The sequence below is a fragment of the Rhinoderma darwinii genome, chromosome 1, assembly GCF_050947455.1.
Source record: "Rhinoderma darwinii isolate aRhiDar2 chromosome 1, aRhiDar2.hap1, whole genome shotgun sequence".
NCBI classification, from domain to species: Eukaryota; Metazoa; Chordata; class Amphibia; order Anura; family Rhinodermatidae; genus Rhinoderma; species Rhinoderma darwinii.
The window spans coordinates 447,593,202-447,614,805 of NC_134687.1; the positions used below are offsets into that span (position 1 = coordinate 447,593,202).

General features: G+C 44.7%; 1 protein-coding gene across 2 annotated transcripts in view; it reads left to right on the forward strand.

Moving 5' to 3' along the window:
* SFI1 (SFI1 centrin binding protein) overlaps window positions 1-21,604 on the forward strand; it is a 115,141-nt gene that overhangs the window by 18,872 nt on the left and 74,665 nt on the right. For both annotated transcript variants that reach the window (XM_075831546.1, XM_075831543.1), the window contains exons 9-13: window positions 1,044-1,114; window positions 1,204-1,296; window positions 1,516-1,613; window positions 1,837-1,903; window positions 2,893-3,023. In XM_075831546.1, the coding sequence (XP_075687661.1) occupies window positions 1,044-1,114; window positions 1,204-1,296; window positions 1,516-1,613; window positions 1,837-1,903; window positions 2,893-3,023 (460 nt within the window). The remainder of the gene's footprint in view (window positions 1-1,043; window positions 1,115-1,203; window positions 1,297-1,515; window positions 1,614-1,836; window positions 1,904-2,892; window positions 3,024-21,604) is intronic.

Below are 21,604 nucleotides of genomic sequence, written 5' to 3' on the forward strand. Positions count from 1 at the left end.
GGCGTTCACTGCTCGGGATAAATAACTAAATAATTTTGTAGTTCAGGCCATTGCGGACGCGGCGATACCAATAATTTATAGTTTATTTTTATTAATAATAAAGGACTGATAAGGGAAAAAGGGGAATTTTTACTTTTATTACTTTTATAAAACTTATTTTCTTATTTTTACACCGCTTTTTTTTTTACTTTTTTACTTTGTCCCACTAGGGGACTTGAGGGCAGGAGGCCCTGATCGCTATTCTAATACACTGCACTACATGCGTAGTGCAGTGTATTAGAGCTGTCAGCTACTCACTGACCGCAAGCATAGCGGGTCCTGGCTTTGTCAGGACCCACTAGGCTTCCGTAGATGGCATAGCCAGATACCATTGTTAGGTGTCCGGTTGCCATAGCCACCATCGCCGGCCGCTATCGGGTAGCGGGCCGTCGATGGTGGTTTAACCCCTAAAAAGCCGCGATCGCTATTGAACGTGGCTTTTAAGGGGTTAATCAGCGGGGACACAGCGATCGGTCCCCGCTTTAGGAGCTGCGGCAACTGCTGTATGAGACAGCTCCTGTATGTGTCGGGATGACGGACGAAGTGGCAGTTACTCCCGTGACGTACTATTAGGTCATGGAGCGTGAACGGTACAGCTACCATGACCTAATAGTACGTCCAGGATTGGGAAGGGGTTAAAACAAATTTCTGTTATCGCTCCATTTCTCCGTGGTACCATCTCTGTAATAATCAGGGCAGATACTAGGTTTTCCAGCCTTTACAGATTTTTCCTTTTCATGTGGACTCAAGTCCGCAAAGTGGAGACAGATTTTTTTAAGCAAGGTAAGGTCTGCCTTATTTAGAAGCATACGTTTAACAAGGTTCATTTTAATGCTTAAAAAAAATCTCTTCTAATGCTATTGATTTTAATTAGTAACAATTTTCTTCTGGGATTGTTTGCCCATTGATCATTATTTTTAGCAGTAGTCCATCCTGTTTGCCTTTTTATATATTTATTATCTTGACATTGGTTTCCATCAAAATTTCCCTTAACTTGGTCACAGACATGCAGCTTTGCTCAAATGAAGCCAATTTACTGAAAGTGGCTCAGGACCATTACAGATTCCACCTCCTGGTAGTACTGTCTCTTGTGATGTCTTGTGCATATTCATTTAAGTCCAATTCCAGTCTAATGCGTAAGGTTTTCTGTTTTTTTTTTTGTAGAAGTCTGGTTGTCATGCTCTTAAGAAGAATATTTGCCTTGTACTGTCTACGCAGGAAAAAAAACTGCAGGCTGTCCATCAGTACCGCTCTTCAGTGAGTAAAAACATCACTTTGAATGACTTGTAAGATTGTAATCCATCCAACCAACTTCAAAATATGCAATTTTACTTTTACTAATACACACTGCATGTGAAAAAGTAATTGTAAAGTGTAATAAAAGTTGTCTGTATTTCTGTTTATGTGAAAAACATTCCCTACACCGCACTTTACCGTCTGTTTTAGGTTCTCTAAATGTCTGCTCCTTCTATGTAGTTGCTCCGGAGGTTCTGGACTGCTTGGCAATGTCGCATGCAGCAGAAAGAGGAGAACAGACTTTGGTCTCTTACAAAGGCAGCACATTCTCATTACAGGTACCCAGAGTGAGATTTACAACAATGAGTGTAAAGTCAAAGTGGAGGAGTTTCACGTAGCATCCAGGCAGTTTGTTGCTTTAATTTTCCAAAGAGCCATATCGGTTAGTATAGGCAACTCCTCCACTTTTTCTTTGCTCCAGTTTTAACCGTTTTCCTCCACAATGCCTTACTGTATGCCTTTTATACTCCCTGACTACAGTATATGTTTCTGCCGTTTCAGGTCAGTGGTGCTGCATAAACATTTACATTTCTGGATAGAATACAAGCAGCAATGTAAGATCAAACAGGTACGTGTAGACGGTTTCCATTATTGGATTAAGTTTGTGTGTGAAAATGTTTTCTTTTATAGCTTTATCTTCCAATGCAATCCATCGGGGCCAAATTTGTGCGGGCATTTGCAGTTTATGAATACGATTTTATAAAAGGGGACATATTTATTGACCAACTATAACCAGTGTTCCAAGTTAAGGGGTCTTTCCAAGACATAATGATGAAGTAGAAAGTGGAAGAAGGTTTTATAAATGCCTAGAATGATGTCGGCAATGATGCCTAGCAAGCACATTTAAAGGAATGGTATTCTGGGAAAGCAGAATGGTCATTGAGAAACTGGAGAACCTCAGACCCAAAAGACAGCAGTTTGGAGCAGGACCAGACGGAGTTCAAATATGATTTACCATCTGCCTGCCTCCTATGCGTTTTAGTCTAACTGGAATATTATATGTGCAAATGTTAAACATAACAGAATTTTTTTTGTCTTCTGTATTACACATTAAAAGGGTTGTCCGAACACGGGATGGTTTTTGATACTGATGACCTATCCACAGGATAGGTCATCAGTATATGATCGGTGGGGGTCTGACACCGGGACCCTGCAACGATCAGCTGCCTCCGGGCACCATATGCTATGCAGTGTTCTGTGCCGGAAGCAGATCGCTCCGTACACTGCATAGCAGCAGGTGCTGCAGAACTGCAACGCTGCTGCTGTTCACTTGAATCGGAGCAGTACAGCAGCACGGTCGCCATACTGTGACCAGAGCCATCGTCCGGCACTGACATCCGGTGCCCATATGGTAGCTGGAGCAACTGATCAGTGTGGGGTCCTGGTATCGGACCTCCACCGATCGTATACTGATGACCTATCCTGTGGATAGGTCATCAGTATGATAAACCACCCCGTGCCCAGACAACCCCTTCTTTTTATTTATTTATTTTTTAAATGAATTTGCTTTCTTAGTGTTTCAATTTTTTGGGGATAATGTTTTCATTATCCTTACAGGTGTTCTTTGCAGCTGCAGACAACCATTATGTTAACTGCCTTTTGCCTCGAAGCTTCCAGATATGGAGGGAACAAACCTATATAAAACAGAAGTGCAGAGAAATGGAAGATCAAGCCACACAATTTGACAGGTTGTACTTGAGGATCTATTCATATGGCCACTTATTTCTCATCTATTATTTATATACTTCATTGATTTTATATATACAGGGTAATACAAAAAGGATGGTGTAAAAGTAAAGGCCTGTAGTTAAAGTAACATCAGTGGTAAATGGCCAGTGATTGAAAATCAAACCAAAACTGGCTTAGTTGCCCATAGAAACCAATCACAGCACAGCTTTCATGTTCAAGAGCCAAATTTGTAATGTGCTTACACAGTCTGACATAAGATGGTGACATTGAAGCAAGAAAAAGCTTTTTGTTTGTTGGAATTTGCAAGAGTGGGGTTTGTCGTGACAGTACAGCGAAACTTTCAGAATAAATTTGGTAAATGTGCTCCGCATAGAAACTGCGTTTCGCGATGGGGGAAGCAATTCGAAACCACTGGGTGTTTGTCATGGGAAAAGTCTGAGCCGCCCAAAGTCTTCGGGAAAGACAGTGAACAGGATTTGAGCTGTGTGCGAGCGTAGTCCTAGAAAGTTGACCAGGCTGACTAGTATAGAACTACAGGTGCCACAATCCACGGTATGCCGTATCTTAAGAAAACGTCTGCGTTCTAAGCCATACAGATTACATCTCCTTCAGGAGCTGAAACTAGACGACAAACCGAAACGCTGTAACTTTTGCATTGACTTCCAGAGCCGATTGGAAGATGACAAATTTTCTGACAGGGTGGTGTTCAGTGATGAGGCTACCTTTCACCTCAGTGGGAAGGTCCATCGCCACAACGTTAGAATTTGGGGCTCAGAAAAATCATGTGCCCTTATCGAGCACATGCGGGACTTACCCAAATTAAAAGTGTTCTGTTCAATGAGCAGGCGCGAAGTCTACGGTCCCTTCTTTTTTGCTGAGGATACGGTCACTGGTTGCTCCTACCTGGACATGTTAAAGGAATGGCTTATGCCACACACAGAGGAAGATCTGCCAAATGTAGTCTATCAGCAGGATGGTGCACCTCCACATTTCCATTTGGATGTTCGCAGATACCTGAATAAAACTCTACCAACATTGGATCGACCGCACCAGAAACATAAATTCACCAGTGTTGCGCTGGCCAACTCGATCGCCAGATGTAACACCCTGCGATTTCTTTCTGCGTTACATCAAGAACTCAGTGTATCCCCCCCCCAGCCACAGGATCTGAATGACCTGAGACAACGCATAACGCATCAGTGAAACAGTGGAGTCCATATCCGAGGATATCCTGCCATGCGTCTGGACAGAACTGGACTACCACCTAGACACCTGCCATGCCACCAATAGAAATCACTTTGAACATTTGTAGTGTATAGATAACTAGTATAGATAGTGTATTTTCATGTTAATAAGCTTATGTTCTCTCAGATATGAATACTGAAGCTATAATTTTGCACCATCCTTTTTAAATCGCCCTGTAAATATCCATCCATCCATCTCTACAATGCATTTGGAAAGTCTGAAGACCCCTTCAATTTTTTTTCACAAGTCCCCCCCCCCCCCATCATTCTGCACTTAATACCCAAAAATTACAAAATGAAAACAGAATGTTAATAATCTTTGCCAATTTATTGAAAATGAAAAACTAAAATATTGCATTGACATAAGTATTCAGACCCTGTACTCAGTACTTAGTTGAAGCACCTTTAGCAGCGATAACAGCCTCCAATCTTCTTTGGTATGATGCCACAAGGTTTGCACACCTGGATTTAGGGATTTTATGCCATATTTCTCTTCAGATTCTCTCAAGCTCTGTCCGGTTGGATGGGGACCATTGATTGAAAGTAATTTTCAGGTCTCCAGAGATGTTGGATTGAGTTCAAGTCAGGGCTCTGGCTGGGCCACTCAAGGACATTCACAGAGTTGTCCCTAAGCCACTCCTGTGTTGTCTTGGCTATGTGGTTAGGGTCATTGTCTTGTTAGAAGGTGAACCATCGGCCCAGTCCGAGGTCCAGAGCACTCTGTATCAGATTTTCATTAAGAATATCTCCTGTACTTTGCTCCATTCATCTTTCGCCCAACCCTGACCAGTCTCCTTGTCCCAACCGCTGAAAATCGCTGCCACAGCGTGATGCTGCCACCCCAATTCTTCACTGTAGGGATGGTATTGGGAAGGTGATGAGCAGAGCCTGGTTTCCTCCAGACATGACACTTAGAATTGAGGCCAAAAATGTCAATCTTGGTTTCATCAGACCACAGAATCTTGTTTCTCACAGTCCTTTTTTTTTTTTTTTTTTTTTTTTTAAACATCAATTTTTATTTAACATTTTTTCAAATTTTGTACAAACATTTCACAAAAAGAAAAATTTGCGATGTCAATGAACAGCTCGCAACTGCGAGTATAACAGAAGCAAATTAAGTACATACATACATACATACATGCATGGCATATCGTTTTACATTTGTTTAAGCAATCAACGTGACTTCCCCTATTCCTGGTCACGACTTAGGTTATAAAAGAGTAGCTCCTCCCCCTCTATCCCCTATCTACTACTAGACTGACTGTAGTTGTAAGCCTCCTAAAGTGCCAGCCAGGAGCTGTGTATGATACCATGCTGTGTGTCTAAACGGCGCAACAATTTCTACCACCTCATTCGCTGTGCATTGCGTTTCTATAAATAGCTGCCATTTAGCAAACAGCTTTTTGGTTCCCGTTTCTTTCCTTCTTTCTACCTCCACTCGTTCAAGGGCTAACAATTGTTTCAAGTGGGACACGATCATATCGATATCCGGTGTATCAGCTTCCAGCCATTTGCATAGAAGGCATCTGAAAGCCACCAACAAAATTGTGTGCACCAGGGGGGGAGGGGATCTCGTTCCTCCAGCAACCTCTTCCTCTGGCGGTCGCGCCTGATGGAACAGCAGCGCTTGGGGCGTCATTGGAAGGTTTGCTTTCCAATAATCTGAAATATAGTTATGTATCATTATCCAGTACCGTTTAGTATGAGCACAACCCCAGACTCCGTGCCACAAATTCGTCAGGGGGGTATTGCATTTGGGACAACTCGTGGTGCGATCGGGGAAGGACTGTGAAGGCAGAATATTGAAGCCATATATAGCCGTATGCATTAATTTGAAATAGGTTTCCCTCCAGCTCTCATTAATGACCACCTTCCGTACCGTCTCCCATCCCCCCAATATGGTCTCTCCTATACGCCGGATCATGCGTCCACCGTTCCCAGACTTTGAACATTACCCGTTGTTGCGGGCGGGCAAAATATCCCCCGAGTGCTCTATACAACCGCGCGATAGTCGCCCGAAGAGCCACTGGGCCAATGACCTCATCTAACATATGAGTGGTGGCCTCCTTATTTAAATCTCTGAGCCTAGAGGTACAGAATGATCGCACCTGGAGGACTTGTAGGAAATTTGCGCTGTCCTCTAAGGGATTGAGTTTAGCCCTGATTTCCGATCCGGTTAACCATCTCCTTTCCTCTGTATGCATAAGGTCCCCTGCATTGCTAATACCTGAATTCCCCCAAGAGGCAAATCTGTCTCTACTGTCTACTCCCGATAAAAATTCCGGGTGCCCACACAACGGCATGTGCTTGGATAGCAGGTAAGGCAAGTCAAAAATTTTACGGACCACTTTCCAGGCTAGGACTGTATCTCTCAGAACAATGGATGTTTTGAGACGGCACGGAAGAGAGGCCACACGACAATGCAACAAGGCCTTTAAGCTCCAGGGCGAGGCATACTCCCCCTCTAGCTCTAAGTTGGAATAATGACTCGTTTCATGAAGCCAGTCCACTACATGTCGAAAGAGGCACACCACATTGTAGCTCCTAATATTGGGAAATTTCAGCCCCCCCCCTCATGCTTGTCCCTCATGAGCTTAGTGAGTGCAATGCGAGGCCTCTTTCCCGCCCATATGAATTTAGTAAATGCCGAATTCAGCTTGGATACGTCCCCATGTTTCAGTAATAGTGGGAGTGTTTGAAAGGGGTATAGCAATCTGGGGAAACGGACCATCTTAATCAGGTGGCACCTCCCCAGAAGGGATATCGGTAACTGGCCCCATCTGTTGAGTTCCGCCTGCATTTTTTTAAACAGTGGCGGGTAATTCAAGCCATACAAGGTTTCAGGTGCCTTCCCTATCTTAATTCCCAGATAAGTGATACATTGTTTCACCGGGGATATCCCACATCCCAAGGATTGCCAAAAGATCCCAGGTAATGGTTTGCCCAACTCCAGCAGTTCGCTTTTAGCTACATTTACTTTGTATCCCGAGCATTGCCCAAAGTCCTGCAAAAAGTGAAAGACCGGCATTAAGTGTTCTTGAGGATTTGACGTAAACAGAATAACATCATCAGCGAACAAGGCCAGCTTGACCGCCAATGACCCCACCTGGATACCTTCGAACACTGCCGACTCTTCCAGAAATCTAGCCATTGGTTCGAGTGCTAAATTAAATAAAAGTGGCGACAAGGGACATCCCTGCCTGGTCCCTTTATACAGCTGGAAGGGAGCCGACAGAAATCCTGAAGAATAGACACGCGCTTGGGGATTAGTATAGACCCCCTTCAGAAAGTTCCGAAAGGCTCCCTGGACATTCATCTTGTCTAACACCATCCCCAGCCATTCCCACTGTATGTTATCAAACGCTTTCTCTGCGTCTAGCGCTAAGAGTGCCGGCCGGGTACCTGGCCGGGGATCGTGTCGGACTGTTTCTAAAACTGTTAACACCTTACGCAGATTAGTCACTGCTGCCCTGCACTTTACAAAGCCCACTTGAGATTTTCCCACCAATGTCGGTAGATACACTGCTAAACGATTGGCTAAGATTTTTGTAAGTATTTTCTGGTCTTGGTCTATCAATGATATTGGTCGATAGGACCCCGGATCGAGAGGGTCCTTCCCCTTTTTGGGCAGCACCTTTTATATGTGCGATTTTGGCCTCCCCTGGTAGCGTACCGGTCTGTAATAAAATGTTATAGTATTCCACCAAGATGGGGCTAATTTCTTCTCTGAGGGACTTATAAAATTCACCCGTGAACCCATCCGGCCCAGGGGCCTTCCCGTTAGATAAGGTCCTGATGGTATCCGCTATCTCTGCCTCCGTGATCTCTGCGCTCAGCAGCTCGTTCTGCTCCTGCGTGAGTCCAGGCAGCTTTACCTTCTCCAAAAATTCCTTTCCTTTTTGGGTGTCGACTGGCGTGTCTGAGTACAGGGCCTGATAATATGTACGCAGTATAGTGTTATTGGTTTTTGGATCCACTGTGGGAAGCCCTTTGGCGTCTTTAAGGGTTAAAATGTGTGACGGTGTATACCTCCCCTTCGCCAATCGTGCTAGTAATTTGCCCGCCTTATTACCGAAACGCATAAGGTCCGCATCAAATTGAGACCGATAAATACTTTCTCTTTTGTCTAGCCATTGATCATACTGTCGCTTGGCTTCCCGCCAAGCCTCCCCCAGAGACGCTGATGGAGATTGTAAAAACGCAGTGTATGCGCACCTTAATCGCTCGCCGTCTTATACCCTTCGGTGATTTTCCCGCGAATTACCGCTTTAGCTGTCCGCCAGTATAACGACGGGTCCGTACGGTGTGATGCATTATCCCCGTCAAATTCCGTCCACCAGCCCTTTAGCTTTTGTACAAAGCCCTCATCCGCCACCAGAAAGGAGGGGAACCGCCAAATAAAATCCAGTCCCTTAGCTACCGTGTCTGCCAAAGTAATTGTGACTGGGGAGTGATCAGAGATGACCATATCTTCTATTGCCGCGTCACGTAGCCGGCGGGAGAGAGCGTCGTTCACAAGTAAGTAATCAATGCGCGACCACGACTGATGTACGTGAGAAAAGTGTGTGTACTCCCTCGCGTCGGGGTGTAAGCTCCTCCAAGCATCTGTGAGGGCCGTGTGTCCCAAAAAAATCTGACAAGATCCTATCCCTCTGTCTCTGCAAAATGGACCCTACACTTCTATATTCCCTAGTGGACCTTGCGGTATTAAGATCTCCCCTTAGCACCAACAGCTTAGTGCGATCCTGCTGGAGTTGGGTTTCCAATTTACCAAAGAATTCTGCGTTGGCCGCATTAGGCCCATAAACATTATGGATGCTAATAGTTTCCCCTGCATGCTCCATCACTAGATGTATCCAACGACCCTCATTATCACACTCCTGGGACACCATCGTAGACGCATAATTTTTGTGCACCAATATTATCACTCCCGCCTTACCGTCTCTTGCAGCCGAGCCATAAACTTGACCCACCCAGAACTTTTGTAGATATTTAAATTCAGATTCGGTCAGGTGGGTTTCCTGTAACAGGGCTACATCCGGACTTAATCTCTTCATATGTCGTAAGAGTTTGGTCCGTTTCTGTGGGGATCTAAGCCCCTTAACGTTCCATGAAACTATTTTCATGTTATTGGGCTATGTCTAAGGTGAGCTAAGGTGTCCAAAAATCGTGACCGAGTCGGGGTGTCAGAGCCATCTTTCCCTAAGTGCCATGCATGAACATTCAAAACTTGGCCAAACCCCGGCCTAGAAAACAAAGCTAAAATCCAACTCAAAGCCTTCAGACTTTGTTCATAAAACCTTGAAAACCTTGAAAAAACGCCTGTGACAAAGGCAGTCATCTTCCTCGTGCACATTGACGTCAGAGACTTCACTTTTTTCTGTTGTGCACCAACACGTCCCTCCCTCCCACCCCCTCCCATACCTGCATAGCCGCAATTTCCAACCGACCTAGCCATACCGGCCCCTCCTTGCCCAGCACTCTCTAGCCGCCAATACCCGATCCGATAGCAACGGGTCAACCCCCAATTTCCGCTCCATTCGCCATGTATCATTTAGAACTGATCACTGTTCCACTTCAAGGTTTCCCCCAGCAACCCTCAATTTGTCCCTACCACGACTTCCCCTCGTTTTTAACTCCATTGGTCCTAGCCCCACTCATCAGAGAGACCCTCCTCGTAAAGATTCCCGCTCGAAGAGCCCCACCTACTAACGAGCATGGACTGCATAACCTTGAAAACCAGCTCAAGCTCAAACTCCAGCCCCTAACAGTGTAACTACGTTATTGCATCATCAATATTATATATCATAACGGCAATATAACAGTAAGGCAATATATCAGAATGCATACAGTTTGGCATGAAAACATTTGGCCACATACTGAAATATTGTATTGATAAACAAACTAACGTGTGCACCCATCAAGCCATATCATTCTCTGCTAATATCTGTAATTACTGTAAACTGTAAACTTATCTGCTTAAGATCAGAGCCTGCAATTGGTCTACCGCGTCCTCAGGACCCTCGCCTAACGTATTAAACAAAAAACATTAGTCCTCAATCTTCCTTCTTCAATCAGAGGACGCGGACCTGGAATGATCACGCGGACGTCTCTGCGGCTTCGGAGACGCACCTCTGTTCCTGGCTCTTCGTCCATGTTCTCTGCCAGGTGTGGGCAATAAAGCTTCAGCCCAAGTCCGCTCCATATCCGAACGACTCCCTCCGACTTCTCTTGACTTGTGGCGTGGGCTGTGGTCTGGAGTGCGTCGCGCCTCGTGCCGGGGACAGCTTCCACATAGCTCTGCCAGAGCCTCCTCCGCTTCCTTTGCTGTAGCGAACATCTTGGCCCGCCCGTTTGCCTGGAACACTCGTAAAATAGCCGGATACTGTAGGTTAAAGCGCACTTTCGCTTGAAACAGCTCTGTACAGATCTTGCTGAAGGTTCGCCTACGTTTCGCTACCTCCGTAGAATAATCCTCAAAAAGTAGCACTTTCATGCCCAATATCTCCAAGGGTCGGGATCTGCTTCGATATGCCTTCATCATTGCCACCTTTTCATTATAATCCAGCAGCTTAAAGATGACTTGTCTGGGGCGAAACAAACTGCTGCTGTTGTCTGCTGGTGGGAGATTTCTTGGGTCCGGTCCCACCCTGTGTGCCCTCTCCACCCGGCATGGACGTGGGAGACCCAATGCTGCCGGCAGAGATCTCTCGCATATACGTTGCAGCTCAGAAGGGACCACCGTTTCCTTCAGGCCCACTATTCGCAGGTTACTCCTCCTGGATCGGTTTTCCAGGTCCTCCACCTTTTCCCCCAACTGCGTAGTGCTGGATAGCACAGTTTTAAGCTTGGACTGTAGGCGCTCATTCTCATCCTCCAGCAGCGATACACGTTGCTCCAATTCATTAGTCCTGGAGGTTACTTGTGCCAGGTCCGCATGTATGCGGTTGAGCGACTCTTGCACCGTTTTTTCCAGCGCTTTCTGCAGGTCGGGGGCTATGCGTTTAGCCACTTCATGAGCTAATGCTATATAATCCACAGATGCTTGGTTAGAAGCAATTATGGGCTCTGCTGGGCTTGGAATCGGTGACTGGGACTGAGGCCGTAGCTGTTCCTCATCCTGTGAATACAGCAGGGGAGCAGTGGTGGGAAACGCCGGCATCTTACCTCCCCTGTTTACTCCCGCACCTATTTCATCCATGGCTGGCTTGTGTGCGCTCCTGAGGAGGTATCGGTCCATGCAGGCACCCCCGGGTACTTTCCTGTGTGCAGGGCCGGTGTCTGTCAGCCGGTTGTCGCCACCGAAGTGGCTTTTGCAGATAAGCAGGCTAGTTGGGAGCGGGAGCTCAGTCACTCGCGTCCTGCATCGCCAGCGCCGGAACCGGAAGTCGTTTCTCACAGTCTTGAGAGTCCTTTAGGTGTTTTTTTTTTTGCAATCTCTGTTGGCTTTAATGTGTCTTTTACTGAGGAGAGGCTTCTTTCTAGCCACTGAGCTATAAAGCACAGATTTTTAGAGTGCTACAGTGATGGTTGACTGGGAAGGGTCTCGCATCTGCACACAGGATCTTTTGGAGCTCAGCCAGAGTGACCATTGGATTCTTGGTCACCTCTCTTACCTTCTCCCCCGATTCCTTAGTTTGGTGGGGAGCCCAGCTCTAGGAAGAGTACTGGTTGTTCCAAACTTCTCCCATTTAAGAATTATGGAGGCCACTGTGCTCTTGGGAACTTTCAGTGCAGCAGACACTTTTTTTTGTACCCTTCAGATCTGTGTCTCTACACAATCATGTCTCTGATCTCTACAGGCAGTTCTCATGGCTTGGTTTTTGCTCTGATATGCATTGTCAGCTGTTAGATCTTATATAGAGAGGGGTGCGTCTTTCCAAATCATGTCCAATCAAATGAATTTACCACAGGTGGACACCAATCAAGGTGTAGAAACATTTTAAAGAGGATCTAGAGAAATGGGAGACTCCCAGAGCTAATTGTCAAGTGTCATAGCAAAGGGTCTGAATACTTCTGTCCATGCGAAATTTGAGCTTTTAATACATTTGCAAAAATTTCTAAAATTCAGTTTTCACTTTGTCATTATGGGGTATTGAGTGCAGAATGATGGGGAAAAACTTAGATTTTTTCATTTTACCTCAAGGCCTCAACATAACAAAATGTGAAAAAAGTGAAAGGGTCTGAAGATTTTCCGAATGCAGTGTGTGTGTGTGTGTATGTATGTATGTATGTATGTATGTATGTATGTATGTATATATATATATATTATATATATAGCCAATGATACAGGGATGTATTGATTTAATTACCCTCTATTATTGTTTGTTTGTCTTTCATATCTCATGTCATGTTGTACTACACTTAAGGCATCTCTTTTAACATTTAGTGTATTAAACTTGCTTTGGTTTCCCTAGGGGCTTCATCTTGTCTTGGATAGCCCTGCAGGATTCTTTGGATCTGTTTTCAGCTGCTTTTACATTTTGTTACTTCTTGTGTGGATAGTATGTTTATGCAATCAAAGTGCATTTCTTTTTGCCTAGGTGCCCCATTATACACACTTCTCTGCATTATTTGTGATTGTATTATGTGGGATTTTGCACGCTTTTTTTTTTTTTTTTTTTATACATACTCAGTGGTTCTCACCTTTTGTTAGCATCGTCTATTATTAATTGAACTGCATATAATTTGAGCAATCTGTTCTTATTTATACATATTACGTAACATATTTGTGAAATGTTTAACCCGTTCGTGACCGCCCTTTAGTATTATTACGGCGGCCACTTAAGGGCTTTATTCCGATGCAGTCGCCTTTTTTACGGCACTGCATCGGAATAAATAAACAAAACAGGGAGCCGTTAAATCACCCTGCTCTCACCTACCGGAGGTAGCTGGGAGCAGACCTGCTTGAACGGGCGAGATCGATATCTGTATCGATACCGCACGTTTAGCCCCTCAGATGCGGTGCTCAATATCGAGCGCTGCATCTGAGTGGTTTTGGAGGGAGAGAGGGGGCTCCCTCTCTCTCCCCACTGGCATCCTGCTATAAGATTGCAGAGTGCCAGTGTGTTCTATGGCAGCCGGGGGCCTAATAAATGCCCCCAGGTCTGCTTCTAGTTAATGCCAGAGGCATGGCCTAGCAGATGTCTGTCTGTTTTACACGGACAGGCAGTAATACGGAAGTATTGAAGTGTTTTTTAAAAGCAATCGGATGATCGCACAGTGAAGTCCCGTATTGGGACTAATAAAAGTAAAAATAAAGTTTATAATAAATAAAAATCCAAAGTAAAAAATAAATAAATTAAAAACCCACTTTTTCCCCTTACAAAATGCTTTTATTCTAAAGAAAAAAACAAAACAAGTTACACATGTTTGATATTGCTGCGTCCATAACAACCCCAACTATAGAGCTATTAAATAATTTAACCCGTTCAACGAACGCCGTAAAAAACGCATCCTGCCTTAACAATTTTTTTATAAAAAGTGATAAAAGTCGCATGTACTAAAAAATTGTACCAATAAAAACAAAGTCGTTCCGCAAAACAAAAGTTAGTCAAATATGAAGACACAAAACAAATAACTTTGAAAAACAGAGTGTTTTTACTGTGTAAAAGTAGGAAAACATAAGAAAATTATATAAATTTGGTATCGCCGCAATCGTAACAACCCGCTGAATAAAGTTATTGTGGTGTTTATACCACACCGTAAACGGCGTAAATTTAAAAGGCTGGCAAAATTGCTGGGGTTTCTTTCTATTCCCCCCCCCCCCCCAAAAAAAAAGTTAATCAATAAATTATATGTACTCCAAAATGGTGCTATTAAAAAATACTTGTCCTGCAAAAAACAAGACGTTACACAGCTGTCGATGCAAAAATAAAAAAAAGTTATAGCTCTCTGAAAGAGACAATGGAAAAATTTAAAAAATAGCTTAGTCATTAAGGGTATGTACACACGCACTGTTTTCAGACGTAATTCGGGCATTTTAGGTCTCGAATTACGCCTGATAAAACTGCTCCATTACGCCTAGAAACATCTGCCCATTGCTTTCATTGGGTTTTACGATGTTCTGTTCCCACGATGTGCTTTTACGCAAAAAAGAAGTGCATGTCACTTCTTGGGACGTTTTTCATTGACTCCATTGCAAAACAGCTCCAATAACGTCCGTAAAATACACCGCGAAAAACGCGAGTTGCTACAAAAAACGTCTGAAAATCAGGAGCTGTTTACGCCTGTTTACGTATTTTCAGACTTTTTTGGTCACTGAAATAACCAGCCTATTTTAGGCCTTAGGGTATGTTCACACGCAAAGTGGCCACTTTTTTCATTAACATCAATGGATAGGTGGCTGCACTAGCTAGCACGTGGCTTTCTCAAATTCAGTCCATGGGAGTTATGGAAAGAGCCTAGCATGCAGCACTAGGCTGCTGCAAATATGGTCACTAGAGCCGCTTGCAGAATATGGTCATTGATTCAGTGGGACAAAGCAGCCATTTCTATCGAGGGTATCTGGTCACAGGACACCATTCTCCCGATAAGTGTGGGTTTCACCTATGGTACCCTAACCTATCCTTGATATACCATAAATGCCAAGATGGGAATTTGCCAACTTCATATTGTGCACAAATAGTACATTTTGAAATAATTGCAGTGCTGTTTGGGAATGCAACATCCATCAACAGAAATGGACTTTAGAAGATGTGGAAATCTATTAACTAAAAGCTGAACGGGCAATGAGCTGGCACCCCTACTGATGTTGATCAGTGAATTAGTTAAAGATAGTTAAAACCTGTACTCCACTATAGAGATCATTTCCCTTCCGTTATTCTTAAGGTTTTGTTATGTTTTGGCTATTTCTTCTTGAATTGTTTTGGATTACCTTCTTAGAACTGTATAAAAATTATATTCCTTTCAAATATTGTACAGGTCCTTCTCAATGAACTAGAATATCATACAAAAAGTTAATTTATTTCCGTAATTCAATTCAAAAAGTGAAAGTCCTATATTCTATAGATTCGTTACACACAGAGTGATCTATTTCCAGCATTTTCTTCCTTTTAATGTTGATGATTATGGTTAGAGATGAGCGAACTTATGATAAGTTCGGTTCGGCTGGTTCGCCGAATTTCTTGAAAAAGTTAAATTCGGACCGAACCTGTAATTCAAGAAAGCCCATAATAAATCATGTATGGAGCTCCCGTAATGACGGGTGGCTACATGTGTGCACCCGGCATTACGGCAGCGTTGCTAGGCGACGTCCGTAAATAGTCACTGTCCAGGGTGCTGAAAGAGTTAAACGATCGGCAGTAACTCTTTCAGCACCCTGGACAGTGAATTCCGATCACAATATAGAGCAAACTGTAAAAAAAAAAAAGAAAAAGACGTTCGTACTTACCGAGAACTTCCTGCTTCTTCCTCCAGTCCGGCCTCCCGGCCGTTGCCTTGGTGACGCGTCCCTCTCGACATCCGGCCCGACATCCCTGGATGACGTTTCAGCCAATGTGACCGCTGCAGCCAATCACATGCTGCAGCGGTCACATGGACTGTCGCGTCATGCAGGGTTGTCGGGCTGGATGTCAAGAGAGGGACGCGTCACCGTTGCCTTGGTGACGCGTCCCTCTTTCGGCATCCAGCCCGACCTCCCTGGATGACGCGGCAGTCCATGTGACCGCTGCAGCCTGGGATTGGCCTGTGATTGGCTGCAGCCTATGATCGGCCTGTGATTGGCTGCAGAGGTCACTTGGACTGAATCGTCATCCCGGGAGGTCGGACTGGAGGAAGAAGCACAGAGTTATCGGTAAGTAGGAACTTCTATTTTTTTTGATCGGAAGTCACTGTCCAGGGTGCTGAAACAGTTACTGCTGATCGCTTAACTCTTTCAGCACCCTGGACAGTGACTATCTCCTGATGTTGCGTACCGGAAAATCAGTGACTCATAAGCCGGGTTCGGTCTAAACGTGTTCGGCCGAACCCGGTGAAGTTCGGATTCGCTGCGAACCGAACTTTTCACGATGTTCGGACCGAAACCGGGTTCGGTTGTCCCGGTTCGCTCATCTCTAATTATGGTAATGGAAACCCAAAATTTGGTCTCTCAGAAAATTAGAATATTGGGTAAAAGTTCAAGATTGTAGACTCATGGTGTCACACTCTAATCAGCAAATCAACACAACACCTGCAAAGGTTTCCTAAGCCTTTAAATGTTCCAACAGTCTGGTTCAGTAGGCTACACAGTCATGGGGAAGACAGCTGACTTGACAGTTGTCCAGAAGACCGTCATTGACACCTTCCACAAGGAGGGTAAGCCACAAAAGGACATTTTTAAAGCAGCTGCTGTATTGACAGGAAGGAAAAAGTGTGGGAGAAAAAGGTGCAGAAGCAACAGGGATAACCGCAGCCTTGAAAGGATTGTCAAGAAAATGGCATTCAAGAATCTGGGGGAGATTCACAAGGAGTGGACTGTGGCTGGAGTCAGGGCTTCAAGAGCCACCACACATAGACGTATCCAGGACATGGGCTACAACTGTCGCATTCTTTGTGTCAAGCCACTCATGACCCAGAGACAACGTCCGAAGTGTCTTACCTGTGCTAAGGAGAAAAAGGACTGGTCTGTTGCTCAGTGGTCCAAAGTCATGTTTCCAGATTAAAATAAATTTTGCATTTCGTTTGGAAATCAAGGTCCCAGAGTCTGGAGGGAGAGTGGAGAGGAGTCAATCCAAGTTGCTTGCGGTCCAGTGTGAAGTTTCCACAGTCAGTGATGGTTTGGGGGCCATGTCACCTGCTGGTGTTGGTCCACTGTGTTATATTAAGTCCAGAGTCAACGCAGCCGTCTACCGGGAAATTTTAGAGCACTTCATGCTTCACTCTGCTGACAAGCTTTATGCTGATTTTATTTTCTAACAGGGCTTGGCACCTGTCGACACTGCCAAAAGTACCAATACCTGGTTTAATAACCACAGTATCACTGTGCTGGATTGGTCAGCAAACTCGCCTGTCCTAAACCCCATAGAGAATCTATGGGGTATTGTCAAGAGGAAGAGGAGACACCAGACCCAACAATGCATACCAGCTGAAGGCCGCTATCAAAGCAACCTGGGCTTCCATAACACCTCAGCAGTGCCACTGCAGTGCCTTTTCAGTAGGCCAACATTTCGGTATTAAATTTTTTTGAAATTGGGCTTATAATATTCGAATTTTCTGAGAGACTAAATTTTGGGTTTTCATTAACTGTTAGCCATAATCTTCAACATTAAAAGAACAAAATGCTGGAAATAGATCACTCTGTGTGTAATCAATCTATATAATATGAGGTTCACTTTTTGAATTGAATTACTGAAACGAACTTTTTGATGATATTCTAATTCATCGAGAAGGATCTGTATATTATCAGAATTATGCCCTTTACTAAGGAGATCATTTACATGATAAACAGGTAAACTGCTGGAAATAGGTGAGAATATGAATAGCAAAACACATTGCTCAATTACAGCACCCACCCCAATATCACAATTTAGGAATTAAATAGTGAGATGGTCATCTAAATTTACAAACCACGTAAGGCATCTTCACACTTATTCTTCTGCGCAAACAGCCGCTTAAACGCTAAGGCTGTTGGCCCATGAAGATTTCCAACATGGCGCCAAAGTGTCTCCTGCACAATGTGCTATGGCTACACGTGGGCAGTGTTCCTCAGGCTCATTAGCCGCAGCCTCTAATCCTGAACTGGAGCCTACCTTGAAGTGGGTCTCTGACCAACTGTTTGCAGCGATCATGGTGTGCTAGACATCACTGACTGTCAAAATTGATGAGGTTAAAGTCGACCTGGCGCTGCTGCGACATGATATGCAAGGGCTAAGGGATTTAGCATTTTCTGAAAGGAGGACCTGACTGCTCCCATACCGAACAGAGTTCAGGAACTTTAAGTGGACCTCAGGCACTAGAAATGTGATGACTTGGAGAACAGGCACGCCGGAACAATACGCATTTTATTTATCCATCCCCATACGTGCGGAGGGCTCAAATCCTGGGCAGTTTATTGAAAAAGGATTCTGTGAAGTGTTCCCTAATGCACAGTTTTCCTCAGCTTGTGTGGTTGAATGGGCCTGTAGGGTCCCAGCCAGACCATCAATACCTGGAACTCCAAAAAGTCCCCTTCTTGCTTGTCTAATCAATTGGAAAGATGGGGACCTGATCTTGCAAATGGAAAAACTCCAACTTTAGCTTTCCCTGTTCCTTGATTTTTGAACTGCGCTTCAAGTTAAGTAACATTCTCTACTGCCATGTTTGACCCTAAAGGTGAACCCTTGCGCCAGACTACTTTTGCCAGTTTTTTTTATGCCTGCTCAAAGTTCAATACTATATTTCCTTGTGGTCCGTCTACTTCCTTATGTGATGCATGCCGACCTCCTAGTCAAATGCCTGGGGACCTCTGCACTCTTGCCAACCCCAGTGTTGCTCACCCCTGGTGTGATGGGTGTGTATCCGGAATGGGCTAACTCCCTTTTCCGGATGGTTAATAACCTGACATTACTCAGTTCATCTTAGGTGGCATGTCTGCCCGTCCTCATATGGAGCCCCCATCCATGCTTTCCCCATGTGTTCGACCCCGCAAGCAAATTAGGGCTTGCCTTTGTTTTCACCGTCCTCTTCTGTTTTACCTCCCTCATGTGGACAGGGTAATTCTGGCTCTGAAATCAGGTCTGGTGCCTCCTACCTGATTCCGATTTGGATTCAGTTTGTAGGGGTTCTACCACTCTTCCGTTGGCGGTGCTAATTAGAGCTCTCCGTGACACACTTGGTCACTGATTCTCCGCCTTCCACTGGCTTCATTTCTTTCCTTCAGCTCCAACGTTCTCAGGCTGTTTTTCCAGCCCACTCGGAACTAAAGGGTATTCTCTTTAAAGGGACAGTGTCATTATTTTTAAAATTCATTTGTGTTTTTATTTTAAAATATTATATTGACTTTATTTATTTTTTTCACTCACAGTTTTTTTTTATTAACACTTTCTTACTTTACTGGGGGCTGCCATATTTTATTTCATCTGTGTATGTGTCTTAACGACACATACACAAATGGAATACGGCAGCACAGTGCATAGGACACAATGAACGTCTCCCGTTCATTGCATCTACCATCTGGCTCTGTACTGCGCAAGCTGGTTTGTAGTGAGATAGTAGGCGCCATTATGAAGACCGGCCTTCATAATGTCTGTCTGTCCCCCCTCGTGAGCCCCCCCCCCACACACCTGCTGTAACTGTGTGTCTGTGTGTAGCACCGCTGTGTGCGAGCACGTGAAGCAGCGCTGTGTGCGTGTGTAGTGCGTTCAGCAAAGCTGTGTCCTATTTTTGTGCAGCGGAGTATGCACGGGCGCCGCTGATACTTCATAGCTGCTTATCAGCTGTTTTGAAGAATCAGCGGCGAGCACTCCCCCCCCCCCCCCCCCCAAACATGCAAATGCGCCACACACAACCCCACCCCACTCTACTTTTTGACGCAACACGTTTTTTAAAAACTCCTGCGTAAAAAAGTAACGGCTCGCTTTCCCATTGATGTAAATAAGAAGCTTAATCAAGCGTTTGACTTTTTTTCACACGTTTTGTGTGCGCTTTTTGACGCATAATTAGGATTCCCATTGATTATGGGAACATTTTGTCACGTTCTACGTGCAAAGGAATTGACTCGACACCTTATTTATTTTTATTTTTTTTAAAACGCTTGTGTAAAAAAGCGCGTTGTATGTACTAACAGCGCACTTTACCAATTATGTAAACGAAAAGCGTAATCAAGCGTTTTTGATGCGCTTTTTGGCACGTAAAATGTGCATAAAAACATGTCAAATGCACGCCGATTGAACCTGTCAACTGAAAAGTCATTCACTTCACTTTCATCATTCTTTGGGCATGTGCACACACAAAATCAAAAACGTCTGAAAATACGGGGCTGTTTTCAAGGGAAAACTGCTGCTGATTTTCAGACTTCTTTTTTTTTTAGTAACTCCACGTCTGAAAAGAACGCCGTATTTCCCATTGAAATCAATGGGCAGATGTTTGGATTCTGCTTCTGATTTTTACGGCCCGAAAAACGGCCAAAAATAAGCCGTGTGAACATACCGTGGCTAATCTAAATTTACCAGGCCGGAACTCGCAGCATCACAGTGATGACAGAGGCATCCTGGTCTGGGCCGAAGCCCTCACAGCGGTTCACGTTACCGGGGACGACAATTTGGTCGCACACTTCCTCAGTCACGAAACTGTGGATCCCTGGGAGTGGTCTTTTCACCAAGATGTCTTCAACCAGATTTGTCTCAGGTGGGATCGTCCGGATGTGAACTTGATGGCCTCCATGTTCAATCGCCAGGTTCCCTGCTTTATTTCCAGCGATTGCTCGGAATCCAGAGGCCTGCGCCGTGGACACTCTCGTGGCGTCATGGTTGTACTTTAGTCTCCTGTAGGTCTTGCCTCTACTGCCGTGGCTCCTCCGACGGCTTTAGGTGGAGGGGATTCCTGACATTCTGGTGGCCCCGGATTGGCCCCGCCGCTGTTGGTATGTGGACTTCGTGTCCCTGTTGGCTGACGTCCAGTGGCCATTACCTCTCCGTCCCGACCTCCTTTCTCAGGGACCTATCTTTCATCAGAATTTAAGGTCGCTACGTTTAACAGCATGGCTGTTGAAGCTGCCTTGTCTAGAAGGCTCGTGGTTTTTCGGAGAGTGTTATCCTCACTATGATTTTAAGGCCAGAAAGTCCTCTTCAGCACGCATCTATTATCGTACATTGAAGGCTTACCTTGGTTGGTGAGGATCGCAAGCTCCCCCCACCCTTGCATTTTTCCTTGTCCAGTATTCTCTTATAGCCAGGTTTGGATCTCGGTTCAGTTCTTAGCTCCCTGAATGGGCAGGTATCTGCGCTTTCCATTTTGTTTGGTCGCCGGTTGGTGTCTAAAGCTGACATTAAAACTTTTTTTTTTTAAAGGTAGTGGCTCATGCGGTTCCTGCTTTTCGTCCTCCGATTCCCTCGTGGGAACTGAATTCAATCTACTCCATATGAACCTTTTGTGAGTGATCTCTCTTGCATTTATTTATTTATTTTTTGTCCTGAAAGGTGGTTTTTCTGGTTGCGGTGATTTCCATCAGGAGGGTCTCAGAGCTCGCGCGTCTCATGTGGTTCTCCGTTTCTGACTCTGCACCAAGACAAGGTGGTGCTCCGCACGGTGCCTTCTTTTTTCCCTTTACTGGTTTCGGCCTTCTACATGAATGAGGATATTGTCTTGTTGTCCTTTTGTCCTTCTCCCAGTCACCCAAGCAGGGCTGGGTGATTTTGGCCAAAAAATAAATCTAGATTTTT